General features: G+C 38.2%; 2 protein-coding genes across 2 annotated transcripts in view; one reads left to right on the plus strand and one right to left on the minus strand.

Annotated features, from left to right (window-relative positions):
- Positions 1 to 3,028: 3,028 nt before the first annotated feature.
- Positions 3,029 to 6,195, minus strand: pax4 (paired box 4). The gene is made up of 9 exons (XM_053313785.1): positions 6,162 to 6,195; positions 5,876 to 6,006; positions 5,451 to 5,666; positions 5,278 to 5,368; positions 4,946 to 5,065; positions 4,777 to 4,859; positions 4,408 to 4,471; positions 3,432 to 3,494; positions 3,029 to 3,114 (listed from the first exon to the last, which is right to left on the minus strand). Exons 1-9 carry the CDS (start codon positions 6,193 to 6,195, stop codon positions 3,029 to 3,031), a joined length of 888 nt encoding a protein of 295 aa, XP_053169760.1.
- Positions 6,196 to 11,153: 4,958 nt separating this feature from the next.
- snd1 (staphylococcal nuclease and tudor domain containing 1) overlaps positions 11,154 to 25,511 on the plus strand; it is a 180,119-nt gene continuing 165,761 nt past the window's right edge. The window contains exons 1-6 of the mRNA XM_053314118.1: positions 11,154 to 11,453; positions 14,463 to 14,612; positions 16,586 to 16,706; positions 17,263 to 17,344; positions 23,281 to 23,441; positions 25,121 to 25,212. Of these exons, the coding sequence (XP_053170093.1) occupies positions 11,379 to 11,453; positions 14,463 to 14,612; positions 16,586 to 16,706; positions 17,263 to 17,344; positions 23,281 to 23,441; positions 25,121 to 25,212 (681 nt within the window). The 5' untranslated portion in view covers positions 11,154 to 11,378. The remainder of the gene's footprint in view (positions 11,454 to 14,462; positions 14,613 to 16,585; positions 16,707 to 17,262; positions 17,345 to 23,280; positions 23,442 to 25,120; positions 25,213 to 25,511) is intronic.

Below are 25,511 nucleotides of genomic sequence, written 5' to 3' on the forward strand. Positions count from 1 at the left end.
TTGTGTGCAGTAGCTGGACTACCTTCTCCCTAGTTAGCTGTAACTGTTAGTTTCCCCGTGAGAGGGTCTAAGTAGGACTGAGCGAACTGCTCCAAATCTTATGCTAATATTTGTAGCATGAGAAAGAGAAGAGCCATGCCAAACATAACATTGCTGTTTGGTCTCCAGTTTGGAGGGAACTGTGGCCCCTGGCGGGCTGTGTGTGGTCAGTAGGATATTTTATACTTTTTTTGTTTCATAGAAAGTGACTCCTTATGTACATAACTGCAGATTTATTGAGTATGTTTCTGCCATGCTGTAAGATTTTATAGGTCTTATAGATCTGGAATATGTTTGGTTCACTTAGTAACATCAGATTGGCTTCTTCTTGCCTCTGATTATGTTTAATATTTAAAGAGACTGGTAGCTCGTGAGTAGGGGTTAGGTATATTTATTTTTTTAATTAGGAGATTACGTTGTTGTAAACCGATTCCAGATTTTGGTGTGATATTCAGAGTTTTGTTTCTTTGCTTTGAAGGAATAGCCACACAAACATAAAATATCTTGACAAGGACACAATGCTTCATATGGTCATAGTTATACTTCAAGGCTGCATGTGTTTTGCTAATTTTATGTTTTTCCTAACACTCAATAACATATAAAAGTATATTAAAAAGTTTGTTTACAACAATAAATAATATGGATTTAGGCAGATTAGGCAAGTAAAGCCTAATAAACAAGGAACACACTGCTATAGGTGATGATGTGTAATTACATCATCAATGGTTACCTGCTGTTGGCCATTTCTATTACTTGGCTACTTAGACTTGAGAACAGATACATCTCTCTTACAAAATTCTGTCTATGACTATTAGCAAAAGTTTTCAAAAGGCCAGATATTACTTGTTCTCCTAAATTCTGCAAATGTAACCATGATGGACTGTTATTTCCCTTTCATTTAGCATTTGAAGCAATACATTTACTGTGTTTGTGTGGCTCTTACCAGCTATGAAATGACTGTTCTGAATATCACCTGAAAACCAGTGCAGAACAACATAGGAACAAACATTAACACATTAGGCTTTAAGACAATGGACTTCGTGTTATGTTATATGTTTTATGCTCTTCATTCAAAACACCACAAAGTATTCCATAATAAAAAGAATCACTGTGGCCTTTATTGTGTTTTGAGGACACATGCAATCCTTTCAGTATCTCTGTACAGGTTAAAAGCATGATGAAGGGAATAAAACTTAAAAACAAACGTGACTGACTATAAAAGTGAAACCAAATATAAAATATTCTCAGTGGTGGACCATATAATTTTATTGTGAATTGATCTGTTTTCTTGTCAACATTGCTCTTATTTCTTTTTGACTGTTATTTAATTTACCGTTATGTAAATAGCTTGTTGCATTGTGTACATTACAGTTTGTAATTTTTGTAAATATCATCCTTAATATTTTTACTTTGTGACAATTCTGTTAATATTTGTATAATGTAAACTATAACAGCTGCTATTTTTTTGTGTTAGTGAGTGGTTTTATACCTTTGACCTTTTCTGAATTTTGTAGCCTTTGTATTATTCTGATTTTAATAAACAAATTGTTGTTAGCTACAATTGTTACGTCGTGTCCTTTCTATTAATATTTTCCTCATTTCCTAATGGGTTTGGAGTATGCCAGCAGAACACACTCAGAATTTGTTTACTGAGGTTTTTTTTGCAGTTTACAAGGTTTATCACCCAGAGCACTAGTACATGATAAATATTCTTAAGTGGTTAAAAGCACTGAAGGAGATAAATAATAACATTTCTCTCAGATACCGAATTTGGACATTCCAGACTCCAGTGAGATACAATTCAATTTGGAAAAGCTTTTGAAACGTTCAGTTGCTCAATATGAGATAAGATAAACTTATTCCTCCATATGTGAGATTGATTTTTGTGTCAAATTATTATTTTGAGGCATACACTGCTTGCTTTGGGAAAGACTTCTTGGTAACCCCTATTGGAGCTATCAGTAACACCAGAGCTGGCCTCAGCTTAAGGTTTGGATGCAAAAGTAATTTCAATAACCCGCAGATGATACATAGCAGTGCAAATCACAACATAAATGTCATATGGAGATGTAATTTACCTATCTGGCTTCATGGTGTCAAATTCCAACAGGTCATTTTGCCAGTAGGCTGCTTCTTTACTGCTGACCAAGCTGTTTGCCTTCTGATCCCAACCTTTCCCCCCAGTGACCAATTATTTAGAAACTCAGAGTCTGACCGTCTCTAATCTGTAGTAAAGGGATATGAAAGAACTCAATGCCTCTGTCCTATTGCAGTCATAAAAACTGATACCGAGCAGAGCAGATATCAGGTCATGTTTAGAGTTTTTGAAGCTACACTTTTATAGATTTTCCCACCAGCCTGCCCTGGAAAGAAATCTTGGAAGACTGTCTTACCCTCCTTTTGTACTTAAACAGCAAGCCCAACACTATAAAAGAGATAACAGTCTTAATATCCAGTGGTAACCTTATATGATCTGTGGAGCTATGATTTATGTTGCAATCATAGTAAAGCACTGACCAGATAAACTGTGGAACATCCAGTTGGAGATATGCTTAAACATCCAAGTATGATATTAGGTGCATCTCCTAAAATGGACACAGTTTCTGGCAGAACATAGGTTTAACTGGCTTCGTATTCATGCCATATCACAGCTCCGTTGCCTGGAGGCTCATTAAGTCACACAGTAAAAGTGACCATGGCATATAATTATTTTTTTGCCATCTCATCTTCCCAGCTTTATTCAACGCTTGTCTCTTACATAGTTGCAACGACTTTGTTTTTGATGAATTTTACCATCCATTTGGATAATCAATCAAAGATCACAACAAGAACTTTGAATTTTGAATTATACTCAAGATACATATTTATCTTCTTTTCTCCTTCATATTAGTTCAATATTACATGTCCAAGAAAGAATAATAAGTGAAGAAAGGTGCAATAGTGAATTTAAAAAAGAACAAAACTGAGCGTAAGGGACATGATTGTAACTCTAGTCCTCTGTCACCCTCTGCTGGCTAGAATGTGTTCCTCCAGTCTCAAGTTCATCAAAGATGCTTGTTAGTAATCCAGTGAGAGCTGCATTATCAACACTGTGCATCAAACATGTTTACTTATGTCAAAAATGTGGTCACACATTCAGTCCAGGTAGCGATGTGGATGATTCACATCCCAGGGTTGGCCAAACAGACACCTTTCTTCTGTCTGATACTGGCTCAAAGAGAAAGAAAAGCCCTGCTGGTTCCAACAGTGGGTTACAGGGCAGTCTGTTCTTATTGTCTCTGTTGCCATAGGAAGGCACGTCCTTATGTCTGTAGGATGCTGAACCAGTGGGAAACTGAGTCTGTCTGTGTGGAGAGTGAGTGGTGTCTTCTCTGTCATGGTCATTATGTTACTTGGCTGATGGCGGAATGAGGGTGGCATCGAGATGGATGTCAGACGCTCAGAATTGCCGATACCTGCACGTCAGATTGATGGAATGGAAACATACATATAATTAGATGTTATGTAAAATGTGTGGCAGATATAAATATGTATAATTGGAATTATGGACGTGAATAAAATACCATTTTAGAAAGCAGATTATACCAACAATCACATGTTACAGAGACAGCTACTTTAATAATACTGACATGATATATAATTAGCATGTTCTTACCTCTTTCTGCTGAGAAAATGTAGCCATCTTGTAACTTCCTGGGAGCAGTGCTGTAGCTCTGACAGGCTTCTGAAGCATTACAGTAAACCCCTGTCGTCTTCCAATCAACACAAACATAGTATAAATGTTACTATATAGTATGTGCCTATCATTTGTGAAAATCTAGAAACCACATGTACTTCATGGGTTTTTAGAAATATGAGTCACATACTGAAACATTATTAAGTTTCAAAGCCTGCAGTCGTTGGCCTCAAAAATTAAGTATTTCTCCATAAAAACATCTTAAGAGTTTAACACTCAAAAACTGGTTTTGGGAGATTTTATTGACAGTGACCAGCTGTCACCAAGTTTAAATTGATATGTTGCTAAAAACAACCAAAACTGTTCCAACATTGGCAGAAGATAGTGTGTTCATGTCAGACCACATCACTCACAGTCAGAAGATGTTTGAAAAGGCTTTTCAGGACTATGGTTTGTTTAAATGTATGATGTACCTGTTGTAGTGTGAAGCTGTGTGAAGCTGGGGGATTCACAGGATTAAAATCCCTTTGCTTTTGAAGGTCTTCAGCTGTAAAAGAAAAATATATTTTGTTGGAATACATGTGCTGAAGGGCTTTCAATTGATATTCATTTCAATTCAGTTTGTTCTGGTAGAAAGTATTCTTATCAGGCCTTGAATGCACACTCACGCACAAATCCAAGTAAGAACTTACTTTGTGTGCTACTTCTTTGTTTGGCTTCCCTCCTCCACTTGGCTCGTCTGTTTGAAAACCAGACCTTTGAGAGATAGATAATGAAATACTTTAAAAAGTTTGGTGTAAATGTTGCTGTAACTTATTGCCAGCTGGATGCCAGTAAGTTACTGTAAAAGTGTTAACAGTATTATTACTTTATTTCCAATTACAGTATCATTACTATAATGCATTTACAACTCTATAATAGCTTACATTTACAGTGGTATTACTGTATTTTCTTTTATATATTTTTTTTAGTAATCAGTCTAACAAGTGAAACTGATGTCAATATGAAATATGAACATACACAGTAAAGAACACTTTCATGATTAAAAAAAAAAAATCTACCTTGATGGTGTCCTCAGGAAGTTTGATATCAGCTGACAGTTTCTCTCTTGTGTACATATCTGCATACTGGCTGTGAGAAAATTCTGGTCCGGGAAATAGAAAAACATGTTTAACTTCTTTTCCAAGTGTTATTTGACACTTGGATAGACTTTTAAAACATTTAAGTCACCTTGCTCCAGTGCTCTGCTCTGCTCTGGGGTGAAAGTAGTTCTGTTTCGGTGCTGGACATCTTTACGCTTCTTGTCATCACTGCATACGGTTACTTCTTCTTGAACCATGGCGTCAAAACCTGAAAATAATATATTATACTATAATGCTAGAACATTCCATAGATGTTATGTAGGTTAGACTTCAAATGACCTCTGTGTTTGTTACCCAAAGTTTATAGACTATGAAATTGATTATGTAGAGTAGTGGAAACATGATCGAACAAGGTTATCTAGAATGGATTTTGATTGGACTAGTTATCATTGTATTTATGGCACAGATTTTGTGATTTACCCTGCTCCGTTGCGATGTGCGCATTCATCTCCATGCACATTGGTCCATGGTCAAAGTGGATCTTTCTTAGAATCCGATTTATGGACGACACCTTGCAGGACACAGTGTGTGAAAAACATCATTAAATGCTGAACATGTTCAAGTTACATAAGATTTGAATTCCTATTACTTACGCTGGGCACTTTGGAGGCCTTGCAGATTCGTGCTGCTGTGAGCCGTTTCCTAATTTCCCAAGCGAAAATAGTTTGATTTTCCTTTTTGTACTGAATGATTGTAGAAATGACGCCGGGGGTGAGAAGTCGAGGTCGGCTCCCTCCGATGGTTTTGGGCACCAGGAGTCCTGTGCGTCGGTAGCGGCTCAGGATCTTACTGACGCACCCGCTGGACACCTGAAAGACGCAGTGGTTTCCACTTTCTTAACGTATCCATGTGTTTTAGTACTTACTGTAACTGACCAGTGGAAATGATCAGTGGAAATAATATCACAGTATACGCTTTAGCCAACTTTTCTCACCAAAATCTGATTGGTTTTGTTTACTTTTTGGAAGTCTTCATGTGGTTAATTGTGCCATTTGCCAAAAAAAAAGGTTGTGCGTACCCGAAGTATCTTTGATATCTGGCTTGGGCGGACTCCCTCCGAGGCCAGTTCAATCATTTTCCTCCTCTTGGATTCCGGGAGAGGTCTGCCGTTGAGAAACATCCCCCCTAGCTGGTTGACACTTCCACCACCTTAGTATAACACAACCTACTGTTTAAATGTGTTTTTAAATGGCTTACTTACTGTAAAAACAAAAGCCATCGCAGCTCATATCGCCACTGTAATCTCAAAAGTTTGTTTAATTAGGAGTCTTACAGTCTAATGAGAATAACATTTAACAATTAACCTTTATTTGGCCCATCGGTGTTTGTTCCGTACATCTCCGCTTGCTCACAGCCTTGATGAAACTGATGCGTAATGTGATAATATATCCAGAGAAAAAACACCTTCGATGGGAAGAACGACGTCGTGCAGTAAAGTAAATTGATGACAGTGAACAGAAGCACGCCCTTCTGCAGAAATTTATAGTCCTGCAGACCTCCACATGACGTGGTGGTCTGTCACCTGAAATGTCAATATTGCCTGGACGAGACTTGAATTTATTTTTTTGTTCGGTGGGTAAATGCTGCCAAAATATCTCAGACATTTTTCCATATTCAGCTGGAATGACATCATGTCCCCAATATAAATATACTGTAATATTGATATTGTTACAGGGATTCCCTCCAGACAAGATTCAATATCTTAAATGAAGGATCGACTGAGTCATGATCGCTGAAAATGAATCATCCAGCAAGTAAGTTTGAAGATAACAGTCAGTGCTACTCAAAAGCAAGTCCAAATATGAGTTTGACCTCGTTTTTAAATCACATCACCAAGTTACTGGTAAACAAAGCAAAATAAGACCATACCAAGTAACCTAAATATCATCTTCTTTGCAACATCTGGTTTTAGTGGCATATTAGGCTACGAAGTCACAAGTGCCTTACTGTACCAGAAGAGTGAATTAATGCCCATTTAAACAGAGTTCACTGTATTTATTGATTGACTATTACATTCTCAGCGTCATAAACAAATAGCCTATTTCCACCACTCGACTCTTATAGATTGTGCCATTAAATTAAAATGTATGTGTGAAACCATAATTAGTAAATCAACAGGTTAATGTTGAAGTTTAGGAATTCAGACTCATTTTGCGCAGTGGCTGCCTACAGTCTTATTTGGAGAAATCCTTTTTTCATGCAGAACAGTAATGTCCTTCAGCTTACTGCTTCGGTGCCTGTAATCACCTGAAAATGATACAAATATGGATGCAAAGTTTGAAATTTGCAGCTTTCAAAGATACCCAGCACCTATGTTCCTAATGCTTTAGGGGGGGACGTGAGGTCACGTGACTTGAGCATCCTTTCCCAGGTTAAGTGGCTCAGATTAAAAGGATCTCTGGTCTCGTTTCATAAAACAAACATTTGGAAATCTGCTCCAATGACGACTGCCATATGGTAAAGTGCTTTTGATAAATCATAAATCCATCACGCAGTCTCTCTTTATTACATTTTCTTTCAAAACGTGAACAAATAGACTCGTACATGGGTGCAAGGAAAGGGCCAATTGGGGGACCTCATTTATCCAGAAGAGGGAGGCTAAAATAACCCTCACAGATGTTCCTTGGGCAGCCAGCAGATAAAAAATGCGTTGTAAACGTTTCAAAGGGAAATATTTGACGAGCAAATATTAGCCTATGTGAAAACCCACACAAGGCTCGTCTTTTGGTCTGTTTAATGACTAATTGAATATCATTAGTTGGGTCCACACAGATCGAAGTGCCACCGAAATAAAGGCTTGGATTTTAAAATGCCATATGGCCCAAATTATACATTAACCATGAGTTAGAGGACAATAATACTCTCTGTGTACAATCAGCCAGGTTAGACAGAGGTCAGCCATTTTTGGACACCATCATCTCCTTGCCAACCGAGACAAAGGACAAATAAAGCAAGCCATTTTATTTATTACTGGGGAGTTGATGTGGCCATTGATTTATAGTGCTTTATTGCACGTACTGTGTGTGGCAAACGAGGTTGATTAAAGTACTTGTGTTGTGTTGTTAAGGCAGCACCACATATTCCTGGTGCGTAAATTTTAATCTGGCCTCGCCAAGGCAGGGGGCGGTACTTTGAGTGGCTGCATTGTGCCGCAAAGTAATTATAGAGTTTAACAACACATCCAAGGTGATTGTCTTGTGCATCAAACAAGTATATTGATGTTTAACTAGGTCCTGAAGCCATGAGAAGTGTAAGTAATTCAGCCGCGTAAAAAGGTTACCAAAACCTCTCCAAAGCGCACCCAGGTGCTTTGTGCGCAACGGAGCTGACTCCATAGTCGCTTGTCTTGCAGGTTTCTCCACCTTGTTATGAGACACTAACGACATTTATCTAATGTCATTTTTAAGTTTTTATGTTTAGTGTATACGATTTTAATTCTGTTAACATGAATGATTTTTTATATATTTTATTCTTATTGGATTTCCTACCTGTACATTTCCACGTCCCTGGCCAAATGCATCGACTCAAACAGGAGGCTTCACCACACCAGCGCCAATTTTAACATGCCATTTATCTTAGTCTTACATGCTTCTTTTAAGAATAAGCAAAGGGACATGACATGAAGCAAATGGAAACAGCTCCCACTTATTTTGTCAAAACAGATTAAAAAACTCCAAATCAAATAGGTGGAGTTTTAATTAGACATTTTGCAGCGTGGGCTACATTTGATATGTTTAATACTTAAATAGTACAATGTTACACATTGCACCATCATGCACCATCTTATTCAACGAATAACTCAGACTTTTTAAACGAGAACGTCCTTTTAAAACGCCATTTAGTCCAAGAGTTAGTCCTGTTATTCAACGTGTTTTCTTCAACATGTAAACAAATACAAAAATACAAAATGCTGCTGAGCGGAGATTAGTCCCCTTGGTTCCGTTAATTTTCGATGAGAATTAGATTAATTCAATTTAACTCAATCTAGGAAAAGTCATTGCAATGTGATGATAGCTAGTCTATTTACCTGCAGAATAATAACGTTTAGCTCACACTAGCCATTAAACAGACCAGCGATGTTACAGCTTTCTACTGAAGTCTCGTTAAGTTTGGTGGTAAAAAAGATTTGGTCAGTGAAAAATTCTGATTTTTTTTCTCAAATAATTCGCAGCATACGCAATTATAATATCAATATCAAAGTTTGCTGTTATAAACCAAATCGCCAATAAATCAACAATTTGATTTGACATATAATAAAATAAAAACACCCGTGCGCCTTTTCCAAACGTAGTGATGGAGTGGTCCAATAATGAACATTAGGCTATGATACAAAGTGATCACCAAGTGATGTCAGGTTATGTTTTACATGATCAGTAATGCAGAGAAACGTATAATTCATATTGATGATTACATATGTCAACATTACACACTGGGACATTTTAATACAGAAGTGGAGTGCATTTTGGTGTTCATTACCATAAGCTAATTATTGTTGATGTTAATTTTTGCGTTATGAATACGAAAACCTTTCTTAATATTCTATAATCCTCAAAAATACTACTTGTATCTCAAGTCAAATATGCAGAATAGGAGAAATGTATAAATGTTAGGCTGTTTGAAGACTATGAGAGGATATATGCTGTAATTAGTTTGAAACTTTAGTTTGAGTTTTTAAAAAATCATGCTGGTGAAGGCAGCTTGCTTGAACTGCCCATGCTCAATATGGTAAGATATATTTGAAATTATATATAATATCAAACTATTAATGTTAATTAATGTCATGTTTAGTTATTGACAATCGGGTAAAAATCCCCCAGCAACCAGTGACTGACTCGGCTGAACGCCCAATACAGTTTATACATATTTTTTTTTCAATCTTTCTCTCTCTCTCTCTCTCTCTCTCTCTCTCTCTCTCTCTCTCTCTCTCTCTCTCTCTCTCTCTCTCTCTCTCTCTCTCATACTGTTCATATTAGTCATAACAAGTTACTCCACTGGGGAATTAGCCTGCAAATATTTAGAGTGGGTTCCCTGAGCATGAATGTTTTTCTTTTCCATCACCATTACCCTTCTTTACACTCAAATCATTACTCACACTCACATCTGGGAGCTGCATAGTTCAACTGAGCAGCACCACAATTGAACGACTGGACTGTTTTAGTTGTCTAAATTCTCACCTGATGTATTATCATGCTCTGACAGTTGATGTCACCATAACTCTGATAATGAATCTCTTCCATTATTAATCCAGGCCATATCCCATATACTATAATCTATAATGTATAGTATATAGTCATATAGTAGTATAGAGAGTATAATAGAATATAAATGGGCAAATATTTTGTAGGTCAGTCCTCATGATACTGGTGATGTTGAGATTTAGGACAGTTGTTTATGTTTATGCTGTTTCATATGTGTATTAAATTAGGCTTCCTTAATTTAGTAGACCCCCCCCCCCCCCCACCCCCCTTTTTTTAAATGAATGGGGGCGCTGTAAACGACAGCCTGTGTATGCATGTATGCATGATGATGATATGATTTTTTTGCTTGTCAGTTGTTTTGGTATGCATTAGTGTCTACATTCATTTTTAACATCTTACATTTTATCAGTCAGGTTTAGAACACTTTGAACTACATTTGTTTGAAAGGTGCTACATGAATAAAGTTTGGTTTCTTGATTGATTTTTTTAATTTTAAACTTTATGCTGTATTGTTATATTTTGCACTGTTAACCCAGGAAGAATAGCTAAAGTAAGGTTGCAGCTAATGGGGATCCTGATAAAACTTAAACTAAACTAAGCATGCTGATAAATACTGATTATCTTGAAAATAACAATGTGTTATATTTGTTTAGTATCATTTCAGTTTTTGCATCTTGCCACACCAAGTCATACAGCAGCAGGTGCAGAATGCAAAAGACTAAATATGGAGGAGAATGAGGTAATGTAATTAGGCTATTAAAAAGAAACAAAAAGTAAATTAGTGCATGAAAATTTTAACTTTAATATATACAATTTCCATTTTTCAAAGAAGTATATTTATAAGTCTGTTTTTTTAATAGTCGATGGTTAAAACATATGTAGTAATCTCAGGATCCTAAATCTAATTATTATTTTTTAGATAACTAAAATGTGTCTTTCCTCACATAGTCACTGTGAAAGTTGTGTGTTACTTTGATGGGACGGTTGTGTACAGAAACTTTCCCGACGGCCCGTGAAGGCACCATCAGTTAGGTTAACACACTATGCTGACGTGTCGAACCTTTTGCTCCGGAAGGCTTTATTTCCATTTGCCCACGCTGTCGTGAAGCGGCTCCGTTCACTTCCATTCATTCTGCTAACCCAGACCCCGGAAAGGTTTTGACGTGTGTGTATGCATGGCAAAGTGTGTTTCCGGTATAACGTGTGTGTTGATCGGTGTTCAGCCTTTTTCTCTTGGCTTTCAGTAGAACAGTCACTCACTTCAAAGTCCCAGCTGCCTTACCTGGTCACCCCTCAACGGCGTTATATCCCAAACCGGTGAACATGGCATCTGTTTCGGCACCAGCTCAGACAGCCCCTTCTTCGGCTGCTCCTCTGCAAAGGGGAATTGTTAAAATGGTAGGACTCTTTAACATATGAATATGTGAGCTCACTACGTTAGTCTATAAGGACTGCTAGTTAGCTTAGTGAGCAAACGGCTAATGGAGGCTAAACTAACTGTCGCTTGTCACACAACTTAAATTAAACTTACACGACGAAGTAATTGTAATTGTCTGTTGAATGCCAGTGCTGGCATTATGTCGGTTACAAGTGTCATTAACATCCAAGCTTACTTTTCTGCGGCAGCATGCCAGCTAGCATTAGCTGGTTTGCTATCAAAATTGCTAGCCTGCTATTATATTGAAGCCAGTTGACGTTAGCACATGTTTGCTACATTAGTAGTTAGCTGTGAGTAATTCAAACTGTCAATTTTAGCGGGAATATAAAGTGTTTTGAGAAACATAAAAATGTCAAAAGCATGCTATGTTGATATTAATATAAGTTACGTTCACACATGGTCAAGCCGACTGGAAACTAAGGTATTTAGTAACTTGTTAGCTGTAACAGATGTTTAGTTTCCCAGCTAACGCCATCGATAGCTAACTGTGCTCACTGCTTAGCAAGTGCAAAAAGAAACTTATTGAAGGAGTTGACAGCTCACACTCAGAGTGAACTTGTTTATCTTGTTGGGCTATATGTTGTTTGGTTCTTAGACAACTAGCACGAAAACTAACATTAAAAGCTTCTCCATGTGTGTCAGCATTTCATTTTTGGTTCGATTCATCCTTTCCTATATGTCTCGTTGTATTTCAGCCGTTAAATTATCGATTATTATCGTCAGGAAATGTGGCTTGTATTCGTGTCTCTAGTATTAGTGAAGCTGGTTCATATGCTCCGACCCCTGAAGTCACAGACACGGCATTTCCTCAGGGTACCGGTTAAAACCGACCACGGGAAACTGACACGTAGCTACAACTTTCTTGCCCCTATAATTTTCTATTCATTTTGGTTTGAGTGTCTCTATTCGTCGTGTTACTCTATATGTTTGAACAGGGTCAGACACTTCTTCTTATAGCTGAGTTAAGTCATCAGATTAGTATAATCATATTTTCAACTGTATAATATACTGTATAATATACTACCATGGTTTGACCTATGGAGGGTACACACACTAGTCTCAGTCATGTTCAGGTCACACTCCACTGGGACAATTAAGGTGTCTGTCTCATGGGGATTTGATTGTTTTTAAAAAAAAATTTACTACAGCCATATTTTCCTAGTAGTCTATATTATAGGATTTTAACAGTACACTTTCTTCTCATACTCCCAATTTTCTCATCTCAGTGTTGTTTTTATGCTGTGAAAGTGCTATAAATTGGTTAGATTGAATGAAAACGGTGTTACCATTGAATCTTATCCCCCCCGATACAGCATTCTAGGATAAACATACCTAGATTAATTTATCTGCTAGTGTATTTTAAGTTGTTTTAGTTGTTGGTGTTAGTTATAAAAGGTGAATGTGACCCATTGCTCCTCATCAACATGTGGATAAGAAAGGGCGCAAAATTACACTTTGTCTACATTTGTTTTTGAAGAAGGGGGTTGTCTTTTTTGAACCATGGTAACTGCTGTAAACAGTAGCCGATAGTGTCTTTGGATCCCGTCTTGAGATGTCAATGTGTGAGCGAGGCACAAAATTAGCATCGGCCACCAGCCAACTGCTGGTAAAATATGCAAGTGGCTGATTGAATTGCTTCACTCACCAGCCCCCCCAAAAAACACAACAGTGGTATATTGAGCTGCTGGTAACATTTGAACGTTGACTAATTATTTGGCGCCTCGATTTGAAGCCACATAGATTTTGTGAAGGAATAACTGTAATATCTCATATTGCACCAGAGCCTGAGTGGGTAGATTAATATGATTTTTGGCAAAGTAACTCAAACTTTCATGAGGGCTGTAAAACCCTTGCCCTTGATTGATTATGTATACTGTAAGTATACATAATTAATAATATAGGAGACCCTCCATTAATAGCCTTTATCCAACATGGTTAATACCTTGAGAGAGCTGATCAAGGGAGTCAGGCTAGGCCTTGTAGTTCATTCCCACTGGAACTTGACCTCTTTGTAGATAGGAAAAAAAAGATGGGGGTGGGGGAAATGAGGGTATTGCCTCTTTGCCTCTTTTTTCCAGAGTTGGTCATTGTGTATAAAAAAAATAAAAAAATACAGCGACCGTCCTGCTTAGCCTGTACTTGAAGGGGGTGAGTCAGCTAGTGGGGAACAGCGGTGATTTGGTGAAGGAGTTTATCTAGCCCACATCTTGGATCAACAGCCCCCAGTGATACTCTCTACAGACACACTGGAGAGTCCGCAGATAAAAGATGTTTGCTCAGATTCGTGTAAATGCCATGGTTGTCAAACCTAAGAGTAGGTTATCTTTTTTTTTTTTTTTTTTTTTTTTAGTATTTAGCAACGTTATCAGATGGCGTGATCTCACCCTGCGTTTGAATGACAGACTGTCACCATGGAAACCTGCAGTCTGAACTTGCTTTATTCCAGCACCATAATAATAGTTTAGCAGGCCCCATGGAACAGCTTCTGCTAATTTACAGCTACTATGAGATTGTGAATTGGCAGCTGATTATCTACAAAGCAGGCTTCACATAAACTGTCAGTGTAATTCCCTGCGTCAATTGATGATTTCCTTATTTGCCTTGCCACTGTAGTGGTTTGTTACACCAATTTCAGATTAATGCCTCATGACCTACCCGTGGTTCTTATCAGCTTGACACTTGCTGTAATTCAAATAGTGATTTACTAAATGTGGAAAAGGACATTTATTGTGTGAGATGAAACAGAAAGTGAAAAGCTATATCTAATTTGACGTTGGTATCACACTTGATGTTTTGATTTCCGTTGGTCATGTTTGTGGTGTGTGTGGTCTGTAGAGCCGTCTCTGTGATCAGTAGCTTGTAAGCAACAAAGAGAGGAAATGTTTTTTGAGTGTAACGTATAGCAGTACTTTTTTCTGTTGAGTTGACCCCCCCCACCCCACTGATAGTTTTTGTTGTCATCCCTCCAGGTCTTGTCGGGCTGTGCCATTATTGTTCGGGGCCAGCCTCGAGGTGGCCCACCCCCGGAGCGTCAGATCAATCTCAGTAACATCCGAGCTGGGTCCATGGCCCGCAGAGCCGCTCAGGCCCAGCCTGACACCAAGGACACCCCTGATGAGGTGAGTGGTTCCATCCCATTGTGTTTGTTTGTTTGCTCATATCTGTGTGTGTGTTTGGCAAAGGCAGAACAAGGCCCAGCAGGCCTCCAACCAAACAGCCTAATTCTCTAATTTGGGAGTTAATGCTGATGTGTGGAGAAGAGTTTACTTTGGGATTTTTGTCACATTGCTTTGCTGTCATCTTTTCTATTGAATGGCTGTAATGTTATTGCGGTACACATTAGTATTCAGACAATGCCTGTTAGTATAAATGATGATGCAGCCTGGTGATAAACACGTCAATTCTTAATTGAAGTCAAGGTTCAAAGGTATCACTCTGACATTTTCTTATCACCGAGTTCTCCTTTGAAAAGTCTAAGTCCAACAGTTTATTTTTTACAACTGTTAATCCTGTCTGTTTAAAAAAAAAAAAAAAAAATCAATTTGTATCTGCAGGTTGCAAGATGTATGTTCATTGCAGTTTTTGTCATCATTACCATCTAGTGATTCTGTTTAATGGGTACTACTTTCACTTTATTACTTTATATTTGCTTGGTGGCTGTGAAGAGGTGAAAGAAAACTCAAGGCTGGTCTGTGCAGAAGGGAGTTAAGTTGTGTTTGTCAACATGGATGCATGCATGTCGAAAGTCATTTTCTGGAAGATTTTCACTTAAATGTCTGTTATCTATCGCAGAATGAGGTAACACAACAGTGATTGGGACTGGCCCACATTTGCAGTGTTATTAGCCAGTGTGTTTATAAAGTAGATAGTGGAGGGATTTTGTTAAGTTCGATGTTGCATTAGATGTAAGTAGCAGCAGTGTTTTCCTGTTATAACAGTCATGGCCTCACGTGACTGGTTTTCTCTTAGCAAGATTAGCTACACTAGCTGCTCTTATTGAGGCTACATGGGCTCCACAGGAGCTGCAGCATCCCTACTTACTGGACATACTTGACTGCCCCAAAATGCATTGCGTCTCTTCAGACTGCAAAATGGTGGAGAATTTGGGTCGCTTTCCTTGGTAACAGTTGGAGTTTTTTTTAATGAGGTACCGGTCCATTGCAGCAGCCAGTTTCACTGCAGGTACAGGATAGCGTGGCCTCTGCCAGGTGTTGTAACAGCAGCATAGTGTGAATAACATCGCTGTTGGTGTGAGTTTATGTTAAATTAGGTGAGTTGAATGAAATGGCTTAATGCAAGAATAGAATAGCGGCCTAAACTTGTAGATTTTTCTTGAAATCTTGGGGGCAATTTTCACCCCTCAGTCACATTTTTTGGGAGAATTCTGAGATGTCTTTGGGGCATTTTTGCTTCCCATTAATTTCCAAAGATGCCTGCAATTAACACTTACCACCATGGATGCCACCAAAGAGAATGAAATGAAGATATTCAAGATTCTTACTTTGGATCAGTGCAGTTATGATATCTATGTCGAGTGTTTCACTTGCGCACTACAAGCACGACCATATCCCAAAGTGCATTTTGACGCTTCAAGTGTACTTTCTTATGTTTTACGTGCTTTGCTACAAAGATTGTGTATTAGACTCTGAGCGCTGCCAAAACACAGGTGACCTACTGTCAATACTGTGCCTGAATGTATCCTTTGTAAACACAGAAGGAATCACGCACCTTGTTGCACCTGACTTTATTGCAACTGAGATCATGCTGTTGTATTGACAGAAAATAAAACAACACACATTTTAATATGAAGGAACGTGTCTTTGCAGTACTATGTCTCTATTTGCAGTTTCAATTATTTTTGAAAACACTGGAAGCCTAGAACATACTGGATGTGTGGTAGCATGCACTCGACTGCTTTGAATGAATAATCCAACTTTAAAAAAGAAAAAGAAAAAATAATTGTATGTCGACGGGATAACTGTAGGTGTTATGAAGTTTAGCAGTCAAATTCACCTTAATTAGTTGTTTGTAATTAACTTTTTATTGCCGATGGCTATGTGAGTGTACAATAATATTCCTGTCTGTATTGCAGCCATGGGCCTTTCAAGCCAGAGAGTTCCTGCGGAAGAAGCTAATTGGCAAAGAGGTGTGCTTCACTGTGGAAATCAAAACTGCTTTGGGCAGGGAGTACGGCATGGTCTACCTGGGGAGAGGTGAGTGGACAACCAACTCTAAAAACAACATGCCGGCTCGGTACAGTGTCTGCATACATAATGGATTGTAAAGTACTTATTCCAGCTGTGTTTTCTTTATTTATCAGCAGTTTGTTTTTGTACAGTTGAACAATATCACAGGGAGTTTTATTATACTAATTTAATCATGTCTGTGGTGGGCTCACAGTCGGTATAACAGTTACGGTTATACTACAATTATGAAAGCAACTCTTGGGAGCTCCTTAGAATTAAGAAGCATGATGATGCTCCCAGTTTTACAATGTGTTAACCAAAATGTTGTGTATATATTAAAAAATAGCATAGTAGCTTTATTCATTCTGGAAATAAGCTAGCTCTACTTTAGTAATCCATCCAGTAAAGCTGTGTTGTTTTCATAAAAGTATAATTTCTATCTTGCATGAAAATTGTAGGCTACATGCTGGTAGCTTATTTCTGACAAATGAAAACAGCATGTAATGGAGATGAGGCCAAATGTTGCTTGTATTTTTCCCTAGTGTTTGATTGTTTCTTTTGTTTCTCTGCCTTCTAATTGTAGACACAACAGGGGAGAACATCGCTGAGTCTCTGGTGAACGAGGGCTTTGCCACAGTCCGCAGGGAAGGAATCAGAGGGAACAAGTAAGATGTTTGCTGCTGTGTTACTTGTGCTTTCATACTATCGTCTGTTGACTTGAATGGTTTATATTTCTGTCAAATGGCATAACAGCCCCCAATAGCACGGGGCAACCAAGAAGATTTCCTAGTTGTCTCTACAGTCAGATAGAACATTTTGTGCACTGATATTTCTCCCAAGCAATATCTAACAAAAAAAAAATAAATAGACAATACATTTAATTTGTACCACACTTTTCATTCATAGTGAAACTTAAATATAGTTTTAATAAAATAAAAAACACAACATAAAGAAAATAGTAACAAAAAAAGCCTCTCTGAATAGAAAGGTTTTTTAAAAGGAGAGTAAGGGGTGTGTGTGCTGCCCTCAGATGGTAACGAAGGCTGCTCCAAAAGCGTGATGCAGCAGAGCAGAAGGCTCAATCCCCTATGGATTGGAGTTTAGAATTGGGGGCTCTGAGGAGCAAGCTGCTGCTAGACCTTAGGGTGTTTGGTTTGTGTTATGATCACAGGACTTTGTGCTCAATCCTGACAGTGCATTGAAAACAGAATTGGTGTCATATGTTTGTGCTTTTGCATTTTCACTACAAGCCCGGCAGCACCATGATATGAGCATTTCTGTTTTGGGATATAATTATTTAACTCCACCTAATACTAGATTATGTAGTTTTCAATATGTTTGTTACATGTCATTATCATCTATGTTGTCATTGGGTAGTAGAAAAGGGATATTGGTAATAGTAATTTTGGTGAAAGGAATAACTGTTCCTCCATCCTCTACTTGCTAAAGCTTGTAGCAGCACAACACTGATAAATCAGTGGGGAGATGTGCATAAGTCATGAATGATAGACTGCAGAAAACTGGGACTGAGCCATGGTGTCCCACATGGTGGCAGTATAACCCTGCTTCAACTGTGATGTCCCTCTGAAACTCTTTCTTGCCACATTGCCCTCACACAGTAAACCCCTAAATATCCTTATACACCCAGCGCTATATGACAGAGTACTGTATATCCCCCCAGTGGCAGTATTTGTACATTACACACATTACAAGCAATTTGAGTCATGCTGCTACATTTATATCCTCCAACATGAACATAGATGATGTGAATGTTTGCTACTAATGACCCATCTCAAGCATTCTGTGCAATGGCCCAGAACAACACTAATGTAAATGATGCTTTAAGTATAAGTGGGTATCATTTGGCCAAAGGGGGAGGGCCATTACTCAGTGAGGACTTAGTTTTTTCCCTCAGTGCACTAGCCTCCAATATCCATTACCAATTGTGACTTTGTGCGTTGATCACACTGTGATGTGAGCATAATTATGGGGATGATAGTAACGATGATAGCTTTGGACAGTGCAGCATGTGTTCAGAGGCTGAATGTTGCTTGGGAAAAGGGTCAGCCAATGGATGAATCTGAGTGCCGGGGCCAGAGCTCAGCAGTGCACCACAGTGGGTTGGGGCATAGTTGGTTAGGGCTGATTTTCATTGGTTTATTAGAGCAAGAAAGAACACACAGTCTCTCTCTCAAACACACAGAAACAGACAAACAGAGCAGTGTCATCTTGATTATACTAGATCTAAATAGAAAAGAGTATTTCTGTGGACTTCATATTTTTCCTTTTGGGGGGTTAAGCCATAATACTTGAATAAATTGTGATTTCATATCTAATTTGAAATATGTAACAATTGGGTAGCTTGATTAAGCACACAATACATAGCTTTTTGAACATAATTGTTTTTTTTTATAGTGATACTTATCCAATTTTGAGCAAATTACCTTGAAGTGGTGCCTTGAGACAAAAGATTGATTCCTGGTATATTCAGATGGCATCACAGCATCTCTGCACAGATACATGAGGGTGGAATCCCAAATCTACATGCTATTATATATCTAGTCACATTTCTGTGCTGCTTATTCATTACATTTTTTTGTATTTTCTAATCTGGTATCAAGAAATGGCATACAAGTTCACATGTATATAATTCTCACTTTGAGTTAAAATCTCAGAATACATTTACCACTGAATAAATGTCCTTAACAATATGAAACCAATGGGTCTTATGCAAGAGGCATGAACAGATTTGTTTTTAAAAAGCATGTAGGAGTAATTTTAAGAACATTTGAAGTATGCATCAGTTTTCTTCTACCTAGAAATTTACCTTAAAGGTACAAATTAAATTAACGAGTGGTCCAGACCTGTCGTACGTGTCATAAATACATCCTCTCTACTTTTCTATATTAGAGATAAACTCTGCTTTGATTTACAACTACAATGCTCTAATCTGAATGAATAATTTTGACTTTAAATATGATACTGAAACTAATGCAAAGTGTATATTCTGCTTACCATACATTCATCATTATGGCTGCAAATTTATTTATTTATTTTTTTAAACTTTTATGACATTTAGATGCAGAAACTTCTACATTTCAGTAGTTGCTAGGAAACTTGTCTCATTCAGACAACCACCTCAGTGTCTCTCTGCAGATGTTACAGCTGACGGTATAAAAACATCACCTGTAGACTGTAATGTTCTCCTCTAATATCTCTGACTGTCACATGACCGCCTCCTGTCACACAGTGCTTTCTTTTAGATGTTTCTTTAAGTATGTAACTTAGTATGTATGAAATCATTCCCTCTTTATTACTGTCATAGAGCAGAGCTGCTCTGATGACAGGCACTTGATTCATTTCTTTCAATAATTTCATAATTGTTTCAGGATCATGTGTTTTCTGATGTCTGAAGCAGACTTGCAGTGTTGTGTAGTGTTTTTATTCTTTGGGAATGTGTCATGATTGAGACTCTGCCATAAACAGAGCAGAGCCTGGAGTGGCAGTTTTATGGTTGTGGGTTATGCTAATGATCTCATCTCACAAACTCACACCTACTCATCAACAGGTGGACTTCACCAGGCTGAATCGAGCTATTTATGACACGTTCATGACATTAAGAGAGTTAGATTCTTCCATCTAACTAGTTTTTATCTGAAGGCAGAACTACGTGTCTGTATTGAGCCTGCATATTTCTCATACGTTTTTGCCCTTTAAAGCCACAAAACATTTTTTTTCTTTTGCATTCAAAGATCTTGTTGATTTGTGTAACAGTTTCTTTTCATTTCATTCTCATTGATTTATTTTATATATGGGTGTCACAGTTTGTGTCCACGTCTGATATATTCTGTCATTTTTCTTTTAGCCATAGAAGTAAAAATAAGATCGCATTGGAAATATATTCTTATTATATATTGCAACTGTCGGTGTCAGGCAGACTTACATTTATTTCAATCAGACAAATGAGGGTTGTTTTTTGTTTTCATGAAGAAGTGCTGTCCATGGTGCTGAGCCATGCAGTGATTAAATGAGTCTTGTATCTTAGTCTCTGTCACTCAGGCTTCTCTTCTTTAAAAATGCATAGTCCATCCACTGAGGTGTCTAGACCCTGACTGGTCAGATTCCACGGCATTACACTTTTCCTTTTTAAAAAATTAAAACCACAGACAAGGCATCGGAATGACTGGGTTATATAAGACCAACCCATCTGGAGCACAAGAGATCTACATTAACATGGAGTCCAACTGTGCTTCATAACCCCCTCCCTTTCGTTGCTCTTTTTAAACTCGAGCCCCAGTGGGGTGTTGGTTGGCGGTGTAGGTAAATGTCTCGAGGATGAAGTGCGCTTATTTGGGTCTCATTGCTCACCAGGAGAGGAACCCTTCCAGTCAAGTACACTGGGGAACACGAGTTCCTACACCCTCTTCAAACTGTACAAAGACAACAGGGAGCTTTAAAACAGCTTACTAAGGTTCAACGTTTTGTATCTATTTAAAGTATTTTTGGTTGCACAGGGGAAGCCATATGGAGATGAAAGATGTAGCCTACAGCGTGTTCAAATATAAGGAATTGGAAAGCTTTTTTTTTTCTTGGCCCTTGTTGCTCTAGTAGTCTTGCTCAGTATTGCACTTTCTTACCCGTCAATATCTTTTTTTTTTTTTTTGATTTGAAGCAGTGTGTTGGTTGGAGGAAGATGCTGACCTAAAAAGAAACCAGTCTATTTAGAGACGTGGATAAGTTCACTATCATCTGCCTCCACACATGAAATCATTTCTGTATCTTGACCAATCTCTACTTTATTTCTATGGATTTACAACGTCTGCTTTCCTTGATTGCATTGTTAGTTTTTCTCACCCCATCTTTGTTGCTTTCTGTTCCTGTTTAGCACTTAAATTCTAAGTAGCTCAAGCACAATTGACTTCTTACAGAAAGTTTCACTATTGTTGCTCAGTAAGCAAGAAACAGTTTTGATTTCAGTTTGAAGTTACTAGCTAAATCAGGGGAGGCGGGAAAGCGAACTTGACAGCGTTTTGGGCATAAGTCCAAAAGCCCAATTAGGAACACACAGCAGGAGAACTGGCTATGTGTATGTTTATGTGTGTAGCATTTTAATTGAGACCCACTTCGTTGCTTCTCCAAAGCAAACCATGTCTTTTTAGGCAGTAAGATTTTAAAAAATTTAGTTTATGCACTGTTCATTTTTTAAAAAGCTCTAGTCACCATCTCTACTCCCATATCAATCGAGCAGCTTTTGCTTCTTGGAAAAACAAAAGCCTGTTGGCCATTTGAAGTTCTGAATAATTAAACTCGTACAAGGGCCCTCAAAAAGCATTAGGCTGCACAATTTAGAGAGACAGCATAGAATTAATTGTGGCGTTTGTAGCCGGCTATGTGGTTGCCTTTGAAGGAGCTGTCAAACACTGTTACTGTCTCTTCACAAAAAAGCTCCGATACATAAAAAAAAAAAAAAAAAAAGTTATAATCTGGTCATCAGCTTGCTTGCCACTAAAACAACAGTGCAGTTTGTCAGGAGCAGCACTTAATTTAAGAAAAGCTGGAACCTCACCAAACCCATACTGTCACCAAGTCTGTACTTTTAATGAGGATATGTACATATTAAAGTTAACAGCCAGTGGCATTTGTCTTTTTTTTTTTTTTTTTTTTTTTTTTTTGAATGCAACACAACTGCAACTGTAATTTGATGAATTATTATGAACATTATACAAGGTGAAGCCTTTCACTTTGGTTGCAAGTGGTTGTAATTATGGTTGTAATGCTAATATGTTGCCTGTTGGGACATGTTTTAACACAGCCTGGATAAGACCTATTAGGACATGTTAAACTTAACAAGGGCTCCGACTCTACAATTCAAACCCCTTTTTTTGCTTGTTAGATACAGTCTGTCTCTCTCCAACTGGTGTAAAATTAATTGCAACTTGTTAACAGGCTGAGATAGCTGTTATTTTTCAAGCAGGTTGTCAAAGGGGTTTTTATGGCACTCGGAGAACGTCTGATCTTTATAGCTGCTGTTTGTTACCTAGTAATTAGCAATATTTTAACAAGAGCTATTATTGCATTAGTGTGGCAATGTTCTCTAACAGCGTTTTCATTTTCAGATGGCAGGGAGCCACCTGTGAAAAGTTTCAGTATCAATTACATTCAGCTCTTGGTTTCATACTGTTTTAACTTTTAATATATTGGAATAATTTTTAATAAAGACGCTGTGGAGATTTCATTTAGTTTTCTTATCTTAAGCAGTAAATTTCCTTTTTTTAAAAATGAAATCAGATTCACTCAGCTGCTCATATTTTAAGGTTTCAGTCTCTCCTCACTCTGGCTGTCTTTTCAAGAGGAGATGGATGAGAACGGAATGAAAATATTTGTGCCGTATCCACAAGTTTTTTACAAGCTGAACAACCCTCTTTCGAAAGCGCATTAAAGCTAACTTTACACTGTACACTACCTACTGTATTGAGAGAACAATATATACAGGCAAGAACATATCGATTTCATAACATACCGAGCTGTCAGTTTGAAATGTGTCAGTAGGTATTCCTTTTTTATTGTGTCTTAAACCTTTTCTTTTTATGTGTGTGTCCAGTCTAGAGCAGGCCAGACTCTGTGAATTGGAGGACCAGTCTAAGGCATCCAAGAAGGGCATGTGGAGTGAGGGCGGCGGCACACACACCATCCGCGACCTCAAGTACACCATAGAGAATCCACGCAACTTTGTCGACTCCTTGCACCAGAAACCTATTAATGGTAAGGACTTCGGGAGGGGTCGTACACGTAACCGCACTGGGCATAAAGAAAAAGAAATTACATATAAAAATACATTCGATTACACTTTTTTTCCTGTAAAAGCCCACATTTACAGGCTGTGCTCTGATATCAACCATTTTGGATGAAGATATTTCCTTCTAAATATCCACTTCAGGGCACACATTGGCACACAGTAGATCACCTTTCACTGGCTCATTCCTCCAGCCTTTCATCTCTGACCTACCCGAGATGTAATGTGCCACTCGATTCATTCCAGGCGACTGCTGTTAACAGTGGCTCAGCTCATTTCCACTACCCTTTAATTGAATGAGAAAATGAACAGGGGGAAGGCTTTTTCATTCTTTTATTTCTTGTCCTTACCATTCATGGGAGACAGTTGGGCTTGTTTCAGAATTGAAAGCAGCAATCGAGCCGAAGCGCTTTAAATGTACCTTGAGTCGCTGTGGTTGAAAACTAGAATACCAATTTCTTTCTCTTGTGCCTATGATGCTGCCTGTTCCTACACACACACACACACACACACACACACACACACACACACACACACACACACACACACACACACACACACACACACACACACACACACACACACACACACACTCGCATGTACACATGTGGTTCACAGAGAGAACCCATCTCAAAAAATAATTTTGGCGTGAAATGAGTTTCACACAGGTGAATCACATCCTGTCCAATTTTTGAAGCACTTTAGAGGTCAGGAGCAACAGTTTAGTGATATGATTTTAGAGAATATTATGCTTTACCTCAAAAGCTTTGCAAATAAATTGACTCTGCCTTGAAGTTTGTTGTGAAGCATATTGTGCTGTCAAACTCTGAAGTCATAATCCACCAAAAATCTTTTGAGTATCAAGCTTCCCAATCTTTGGCCTTAAAGGTGGCTGTAAAACACATAAATGTAGTGTCTGTCTTTTCAAAGAACAATGGTTTTGGTCAGCTTGATGGTTTTAATGGATTCTAATTATAAGAAGAAAAAATATCAAACATGAACATGTGTGACATTCTGTCAATAGAGAGGAGGGATTGTCCTGCTGGAGCAGTTTGAGAAGTCTGCCGCTGCGAAATTCATTGTAAACCAAAATTAATTGAAGCTGACCACAAACCTGTATCTTGTGAGGAAAGAAACTGCTGCCCCTTTTCCCAGCCACCTTTCAAGCCTACAGTGGCAAAGGTTTGATAAGGGTATATTCTGACTGGAGTATCACTTTAAGTGGAGCGCACAGTCTCCTAAGGAGGCAGTGACTCCTCTCCAAGAAGTACCTGAGAGTGATCCCTCCACAAGACGCTTCAATCTCACAGCTTAGTAAAAGACTGTTTGTTTTGGCGGATTGTTTTGAATTCAATAAGTGCAGGATACTTGTATAAAAGAGGATACATGCTATGCTAGTATTCCCTTATTAAAATGTATAAAATTCAGTCTAACTTTGAGGCTGCTTTCCTGAAAGCTGTTTAAGTTGCACACCAGATCACTAACAAGCCAATACCATACATTTTTCTCAGTCAAACACTAGTAATTAAGAAATATTTTAAGTGTAAGATGAATGTAATCCAGTCTAACCTGTCTGTACACTCATGATTGGTAATGTGACACTCTCCTCACCCTCACACGCTTCTACATGCTGTTCTTTTCCCTAAAGCCATCATCGAACACGTGCGTGACGGCAGTGTTGTCCGTGCGTTGCTCCTCCCCGACTACTACCTGGTCACTGTCATGCTGTCTGGAGTCAAGGTAACCTCCCCTAACTCATACGATGCACCTACAGACGTGGTGAAATGTGAACTGTGACAAATTGGTTTATAGTCAGGAGACCAAAGTAACAAGTAGTAAGCAAATGAATAAATGCATGAGTGGTTAGCCACATGAAGATGAAATGGCTGTTTTGACAGTATCCTTCACACAGCTTCAGTTCTTCCTTTTACAGACACAAAAAAACTATTGAAAGTATTTTAAGGTTGACAGTTCAGTCTTGTTATTAACAAATGTATAAAAAAACACATTTAAAAAAAAAATAACAGCACCTTTTTGTC

Source organism: Scomber japonicus, chromosome 23, assembly GCF_027409825.1.
Source record: "Scomber japonicus isolate fScoJap1 chromosome 23, fScoJap1.pri, whole genome shotgun sequence".
NCBI classification, from domain to species: Eukaryota; Metazoa; Chordata; class Actinopteri; order Scombriformes; family Scombridae; genus Scomber; species Scomber japonicus.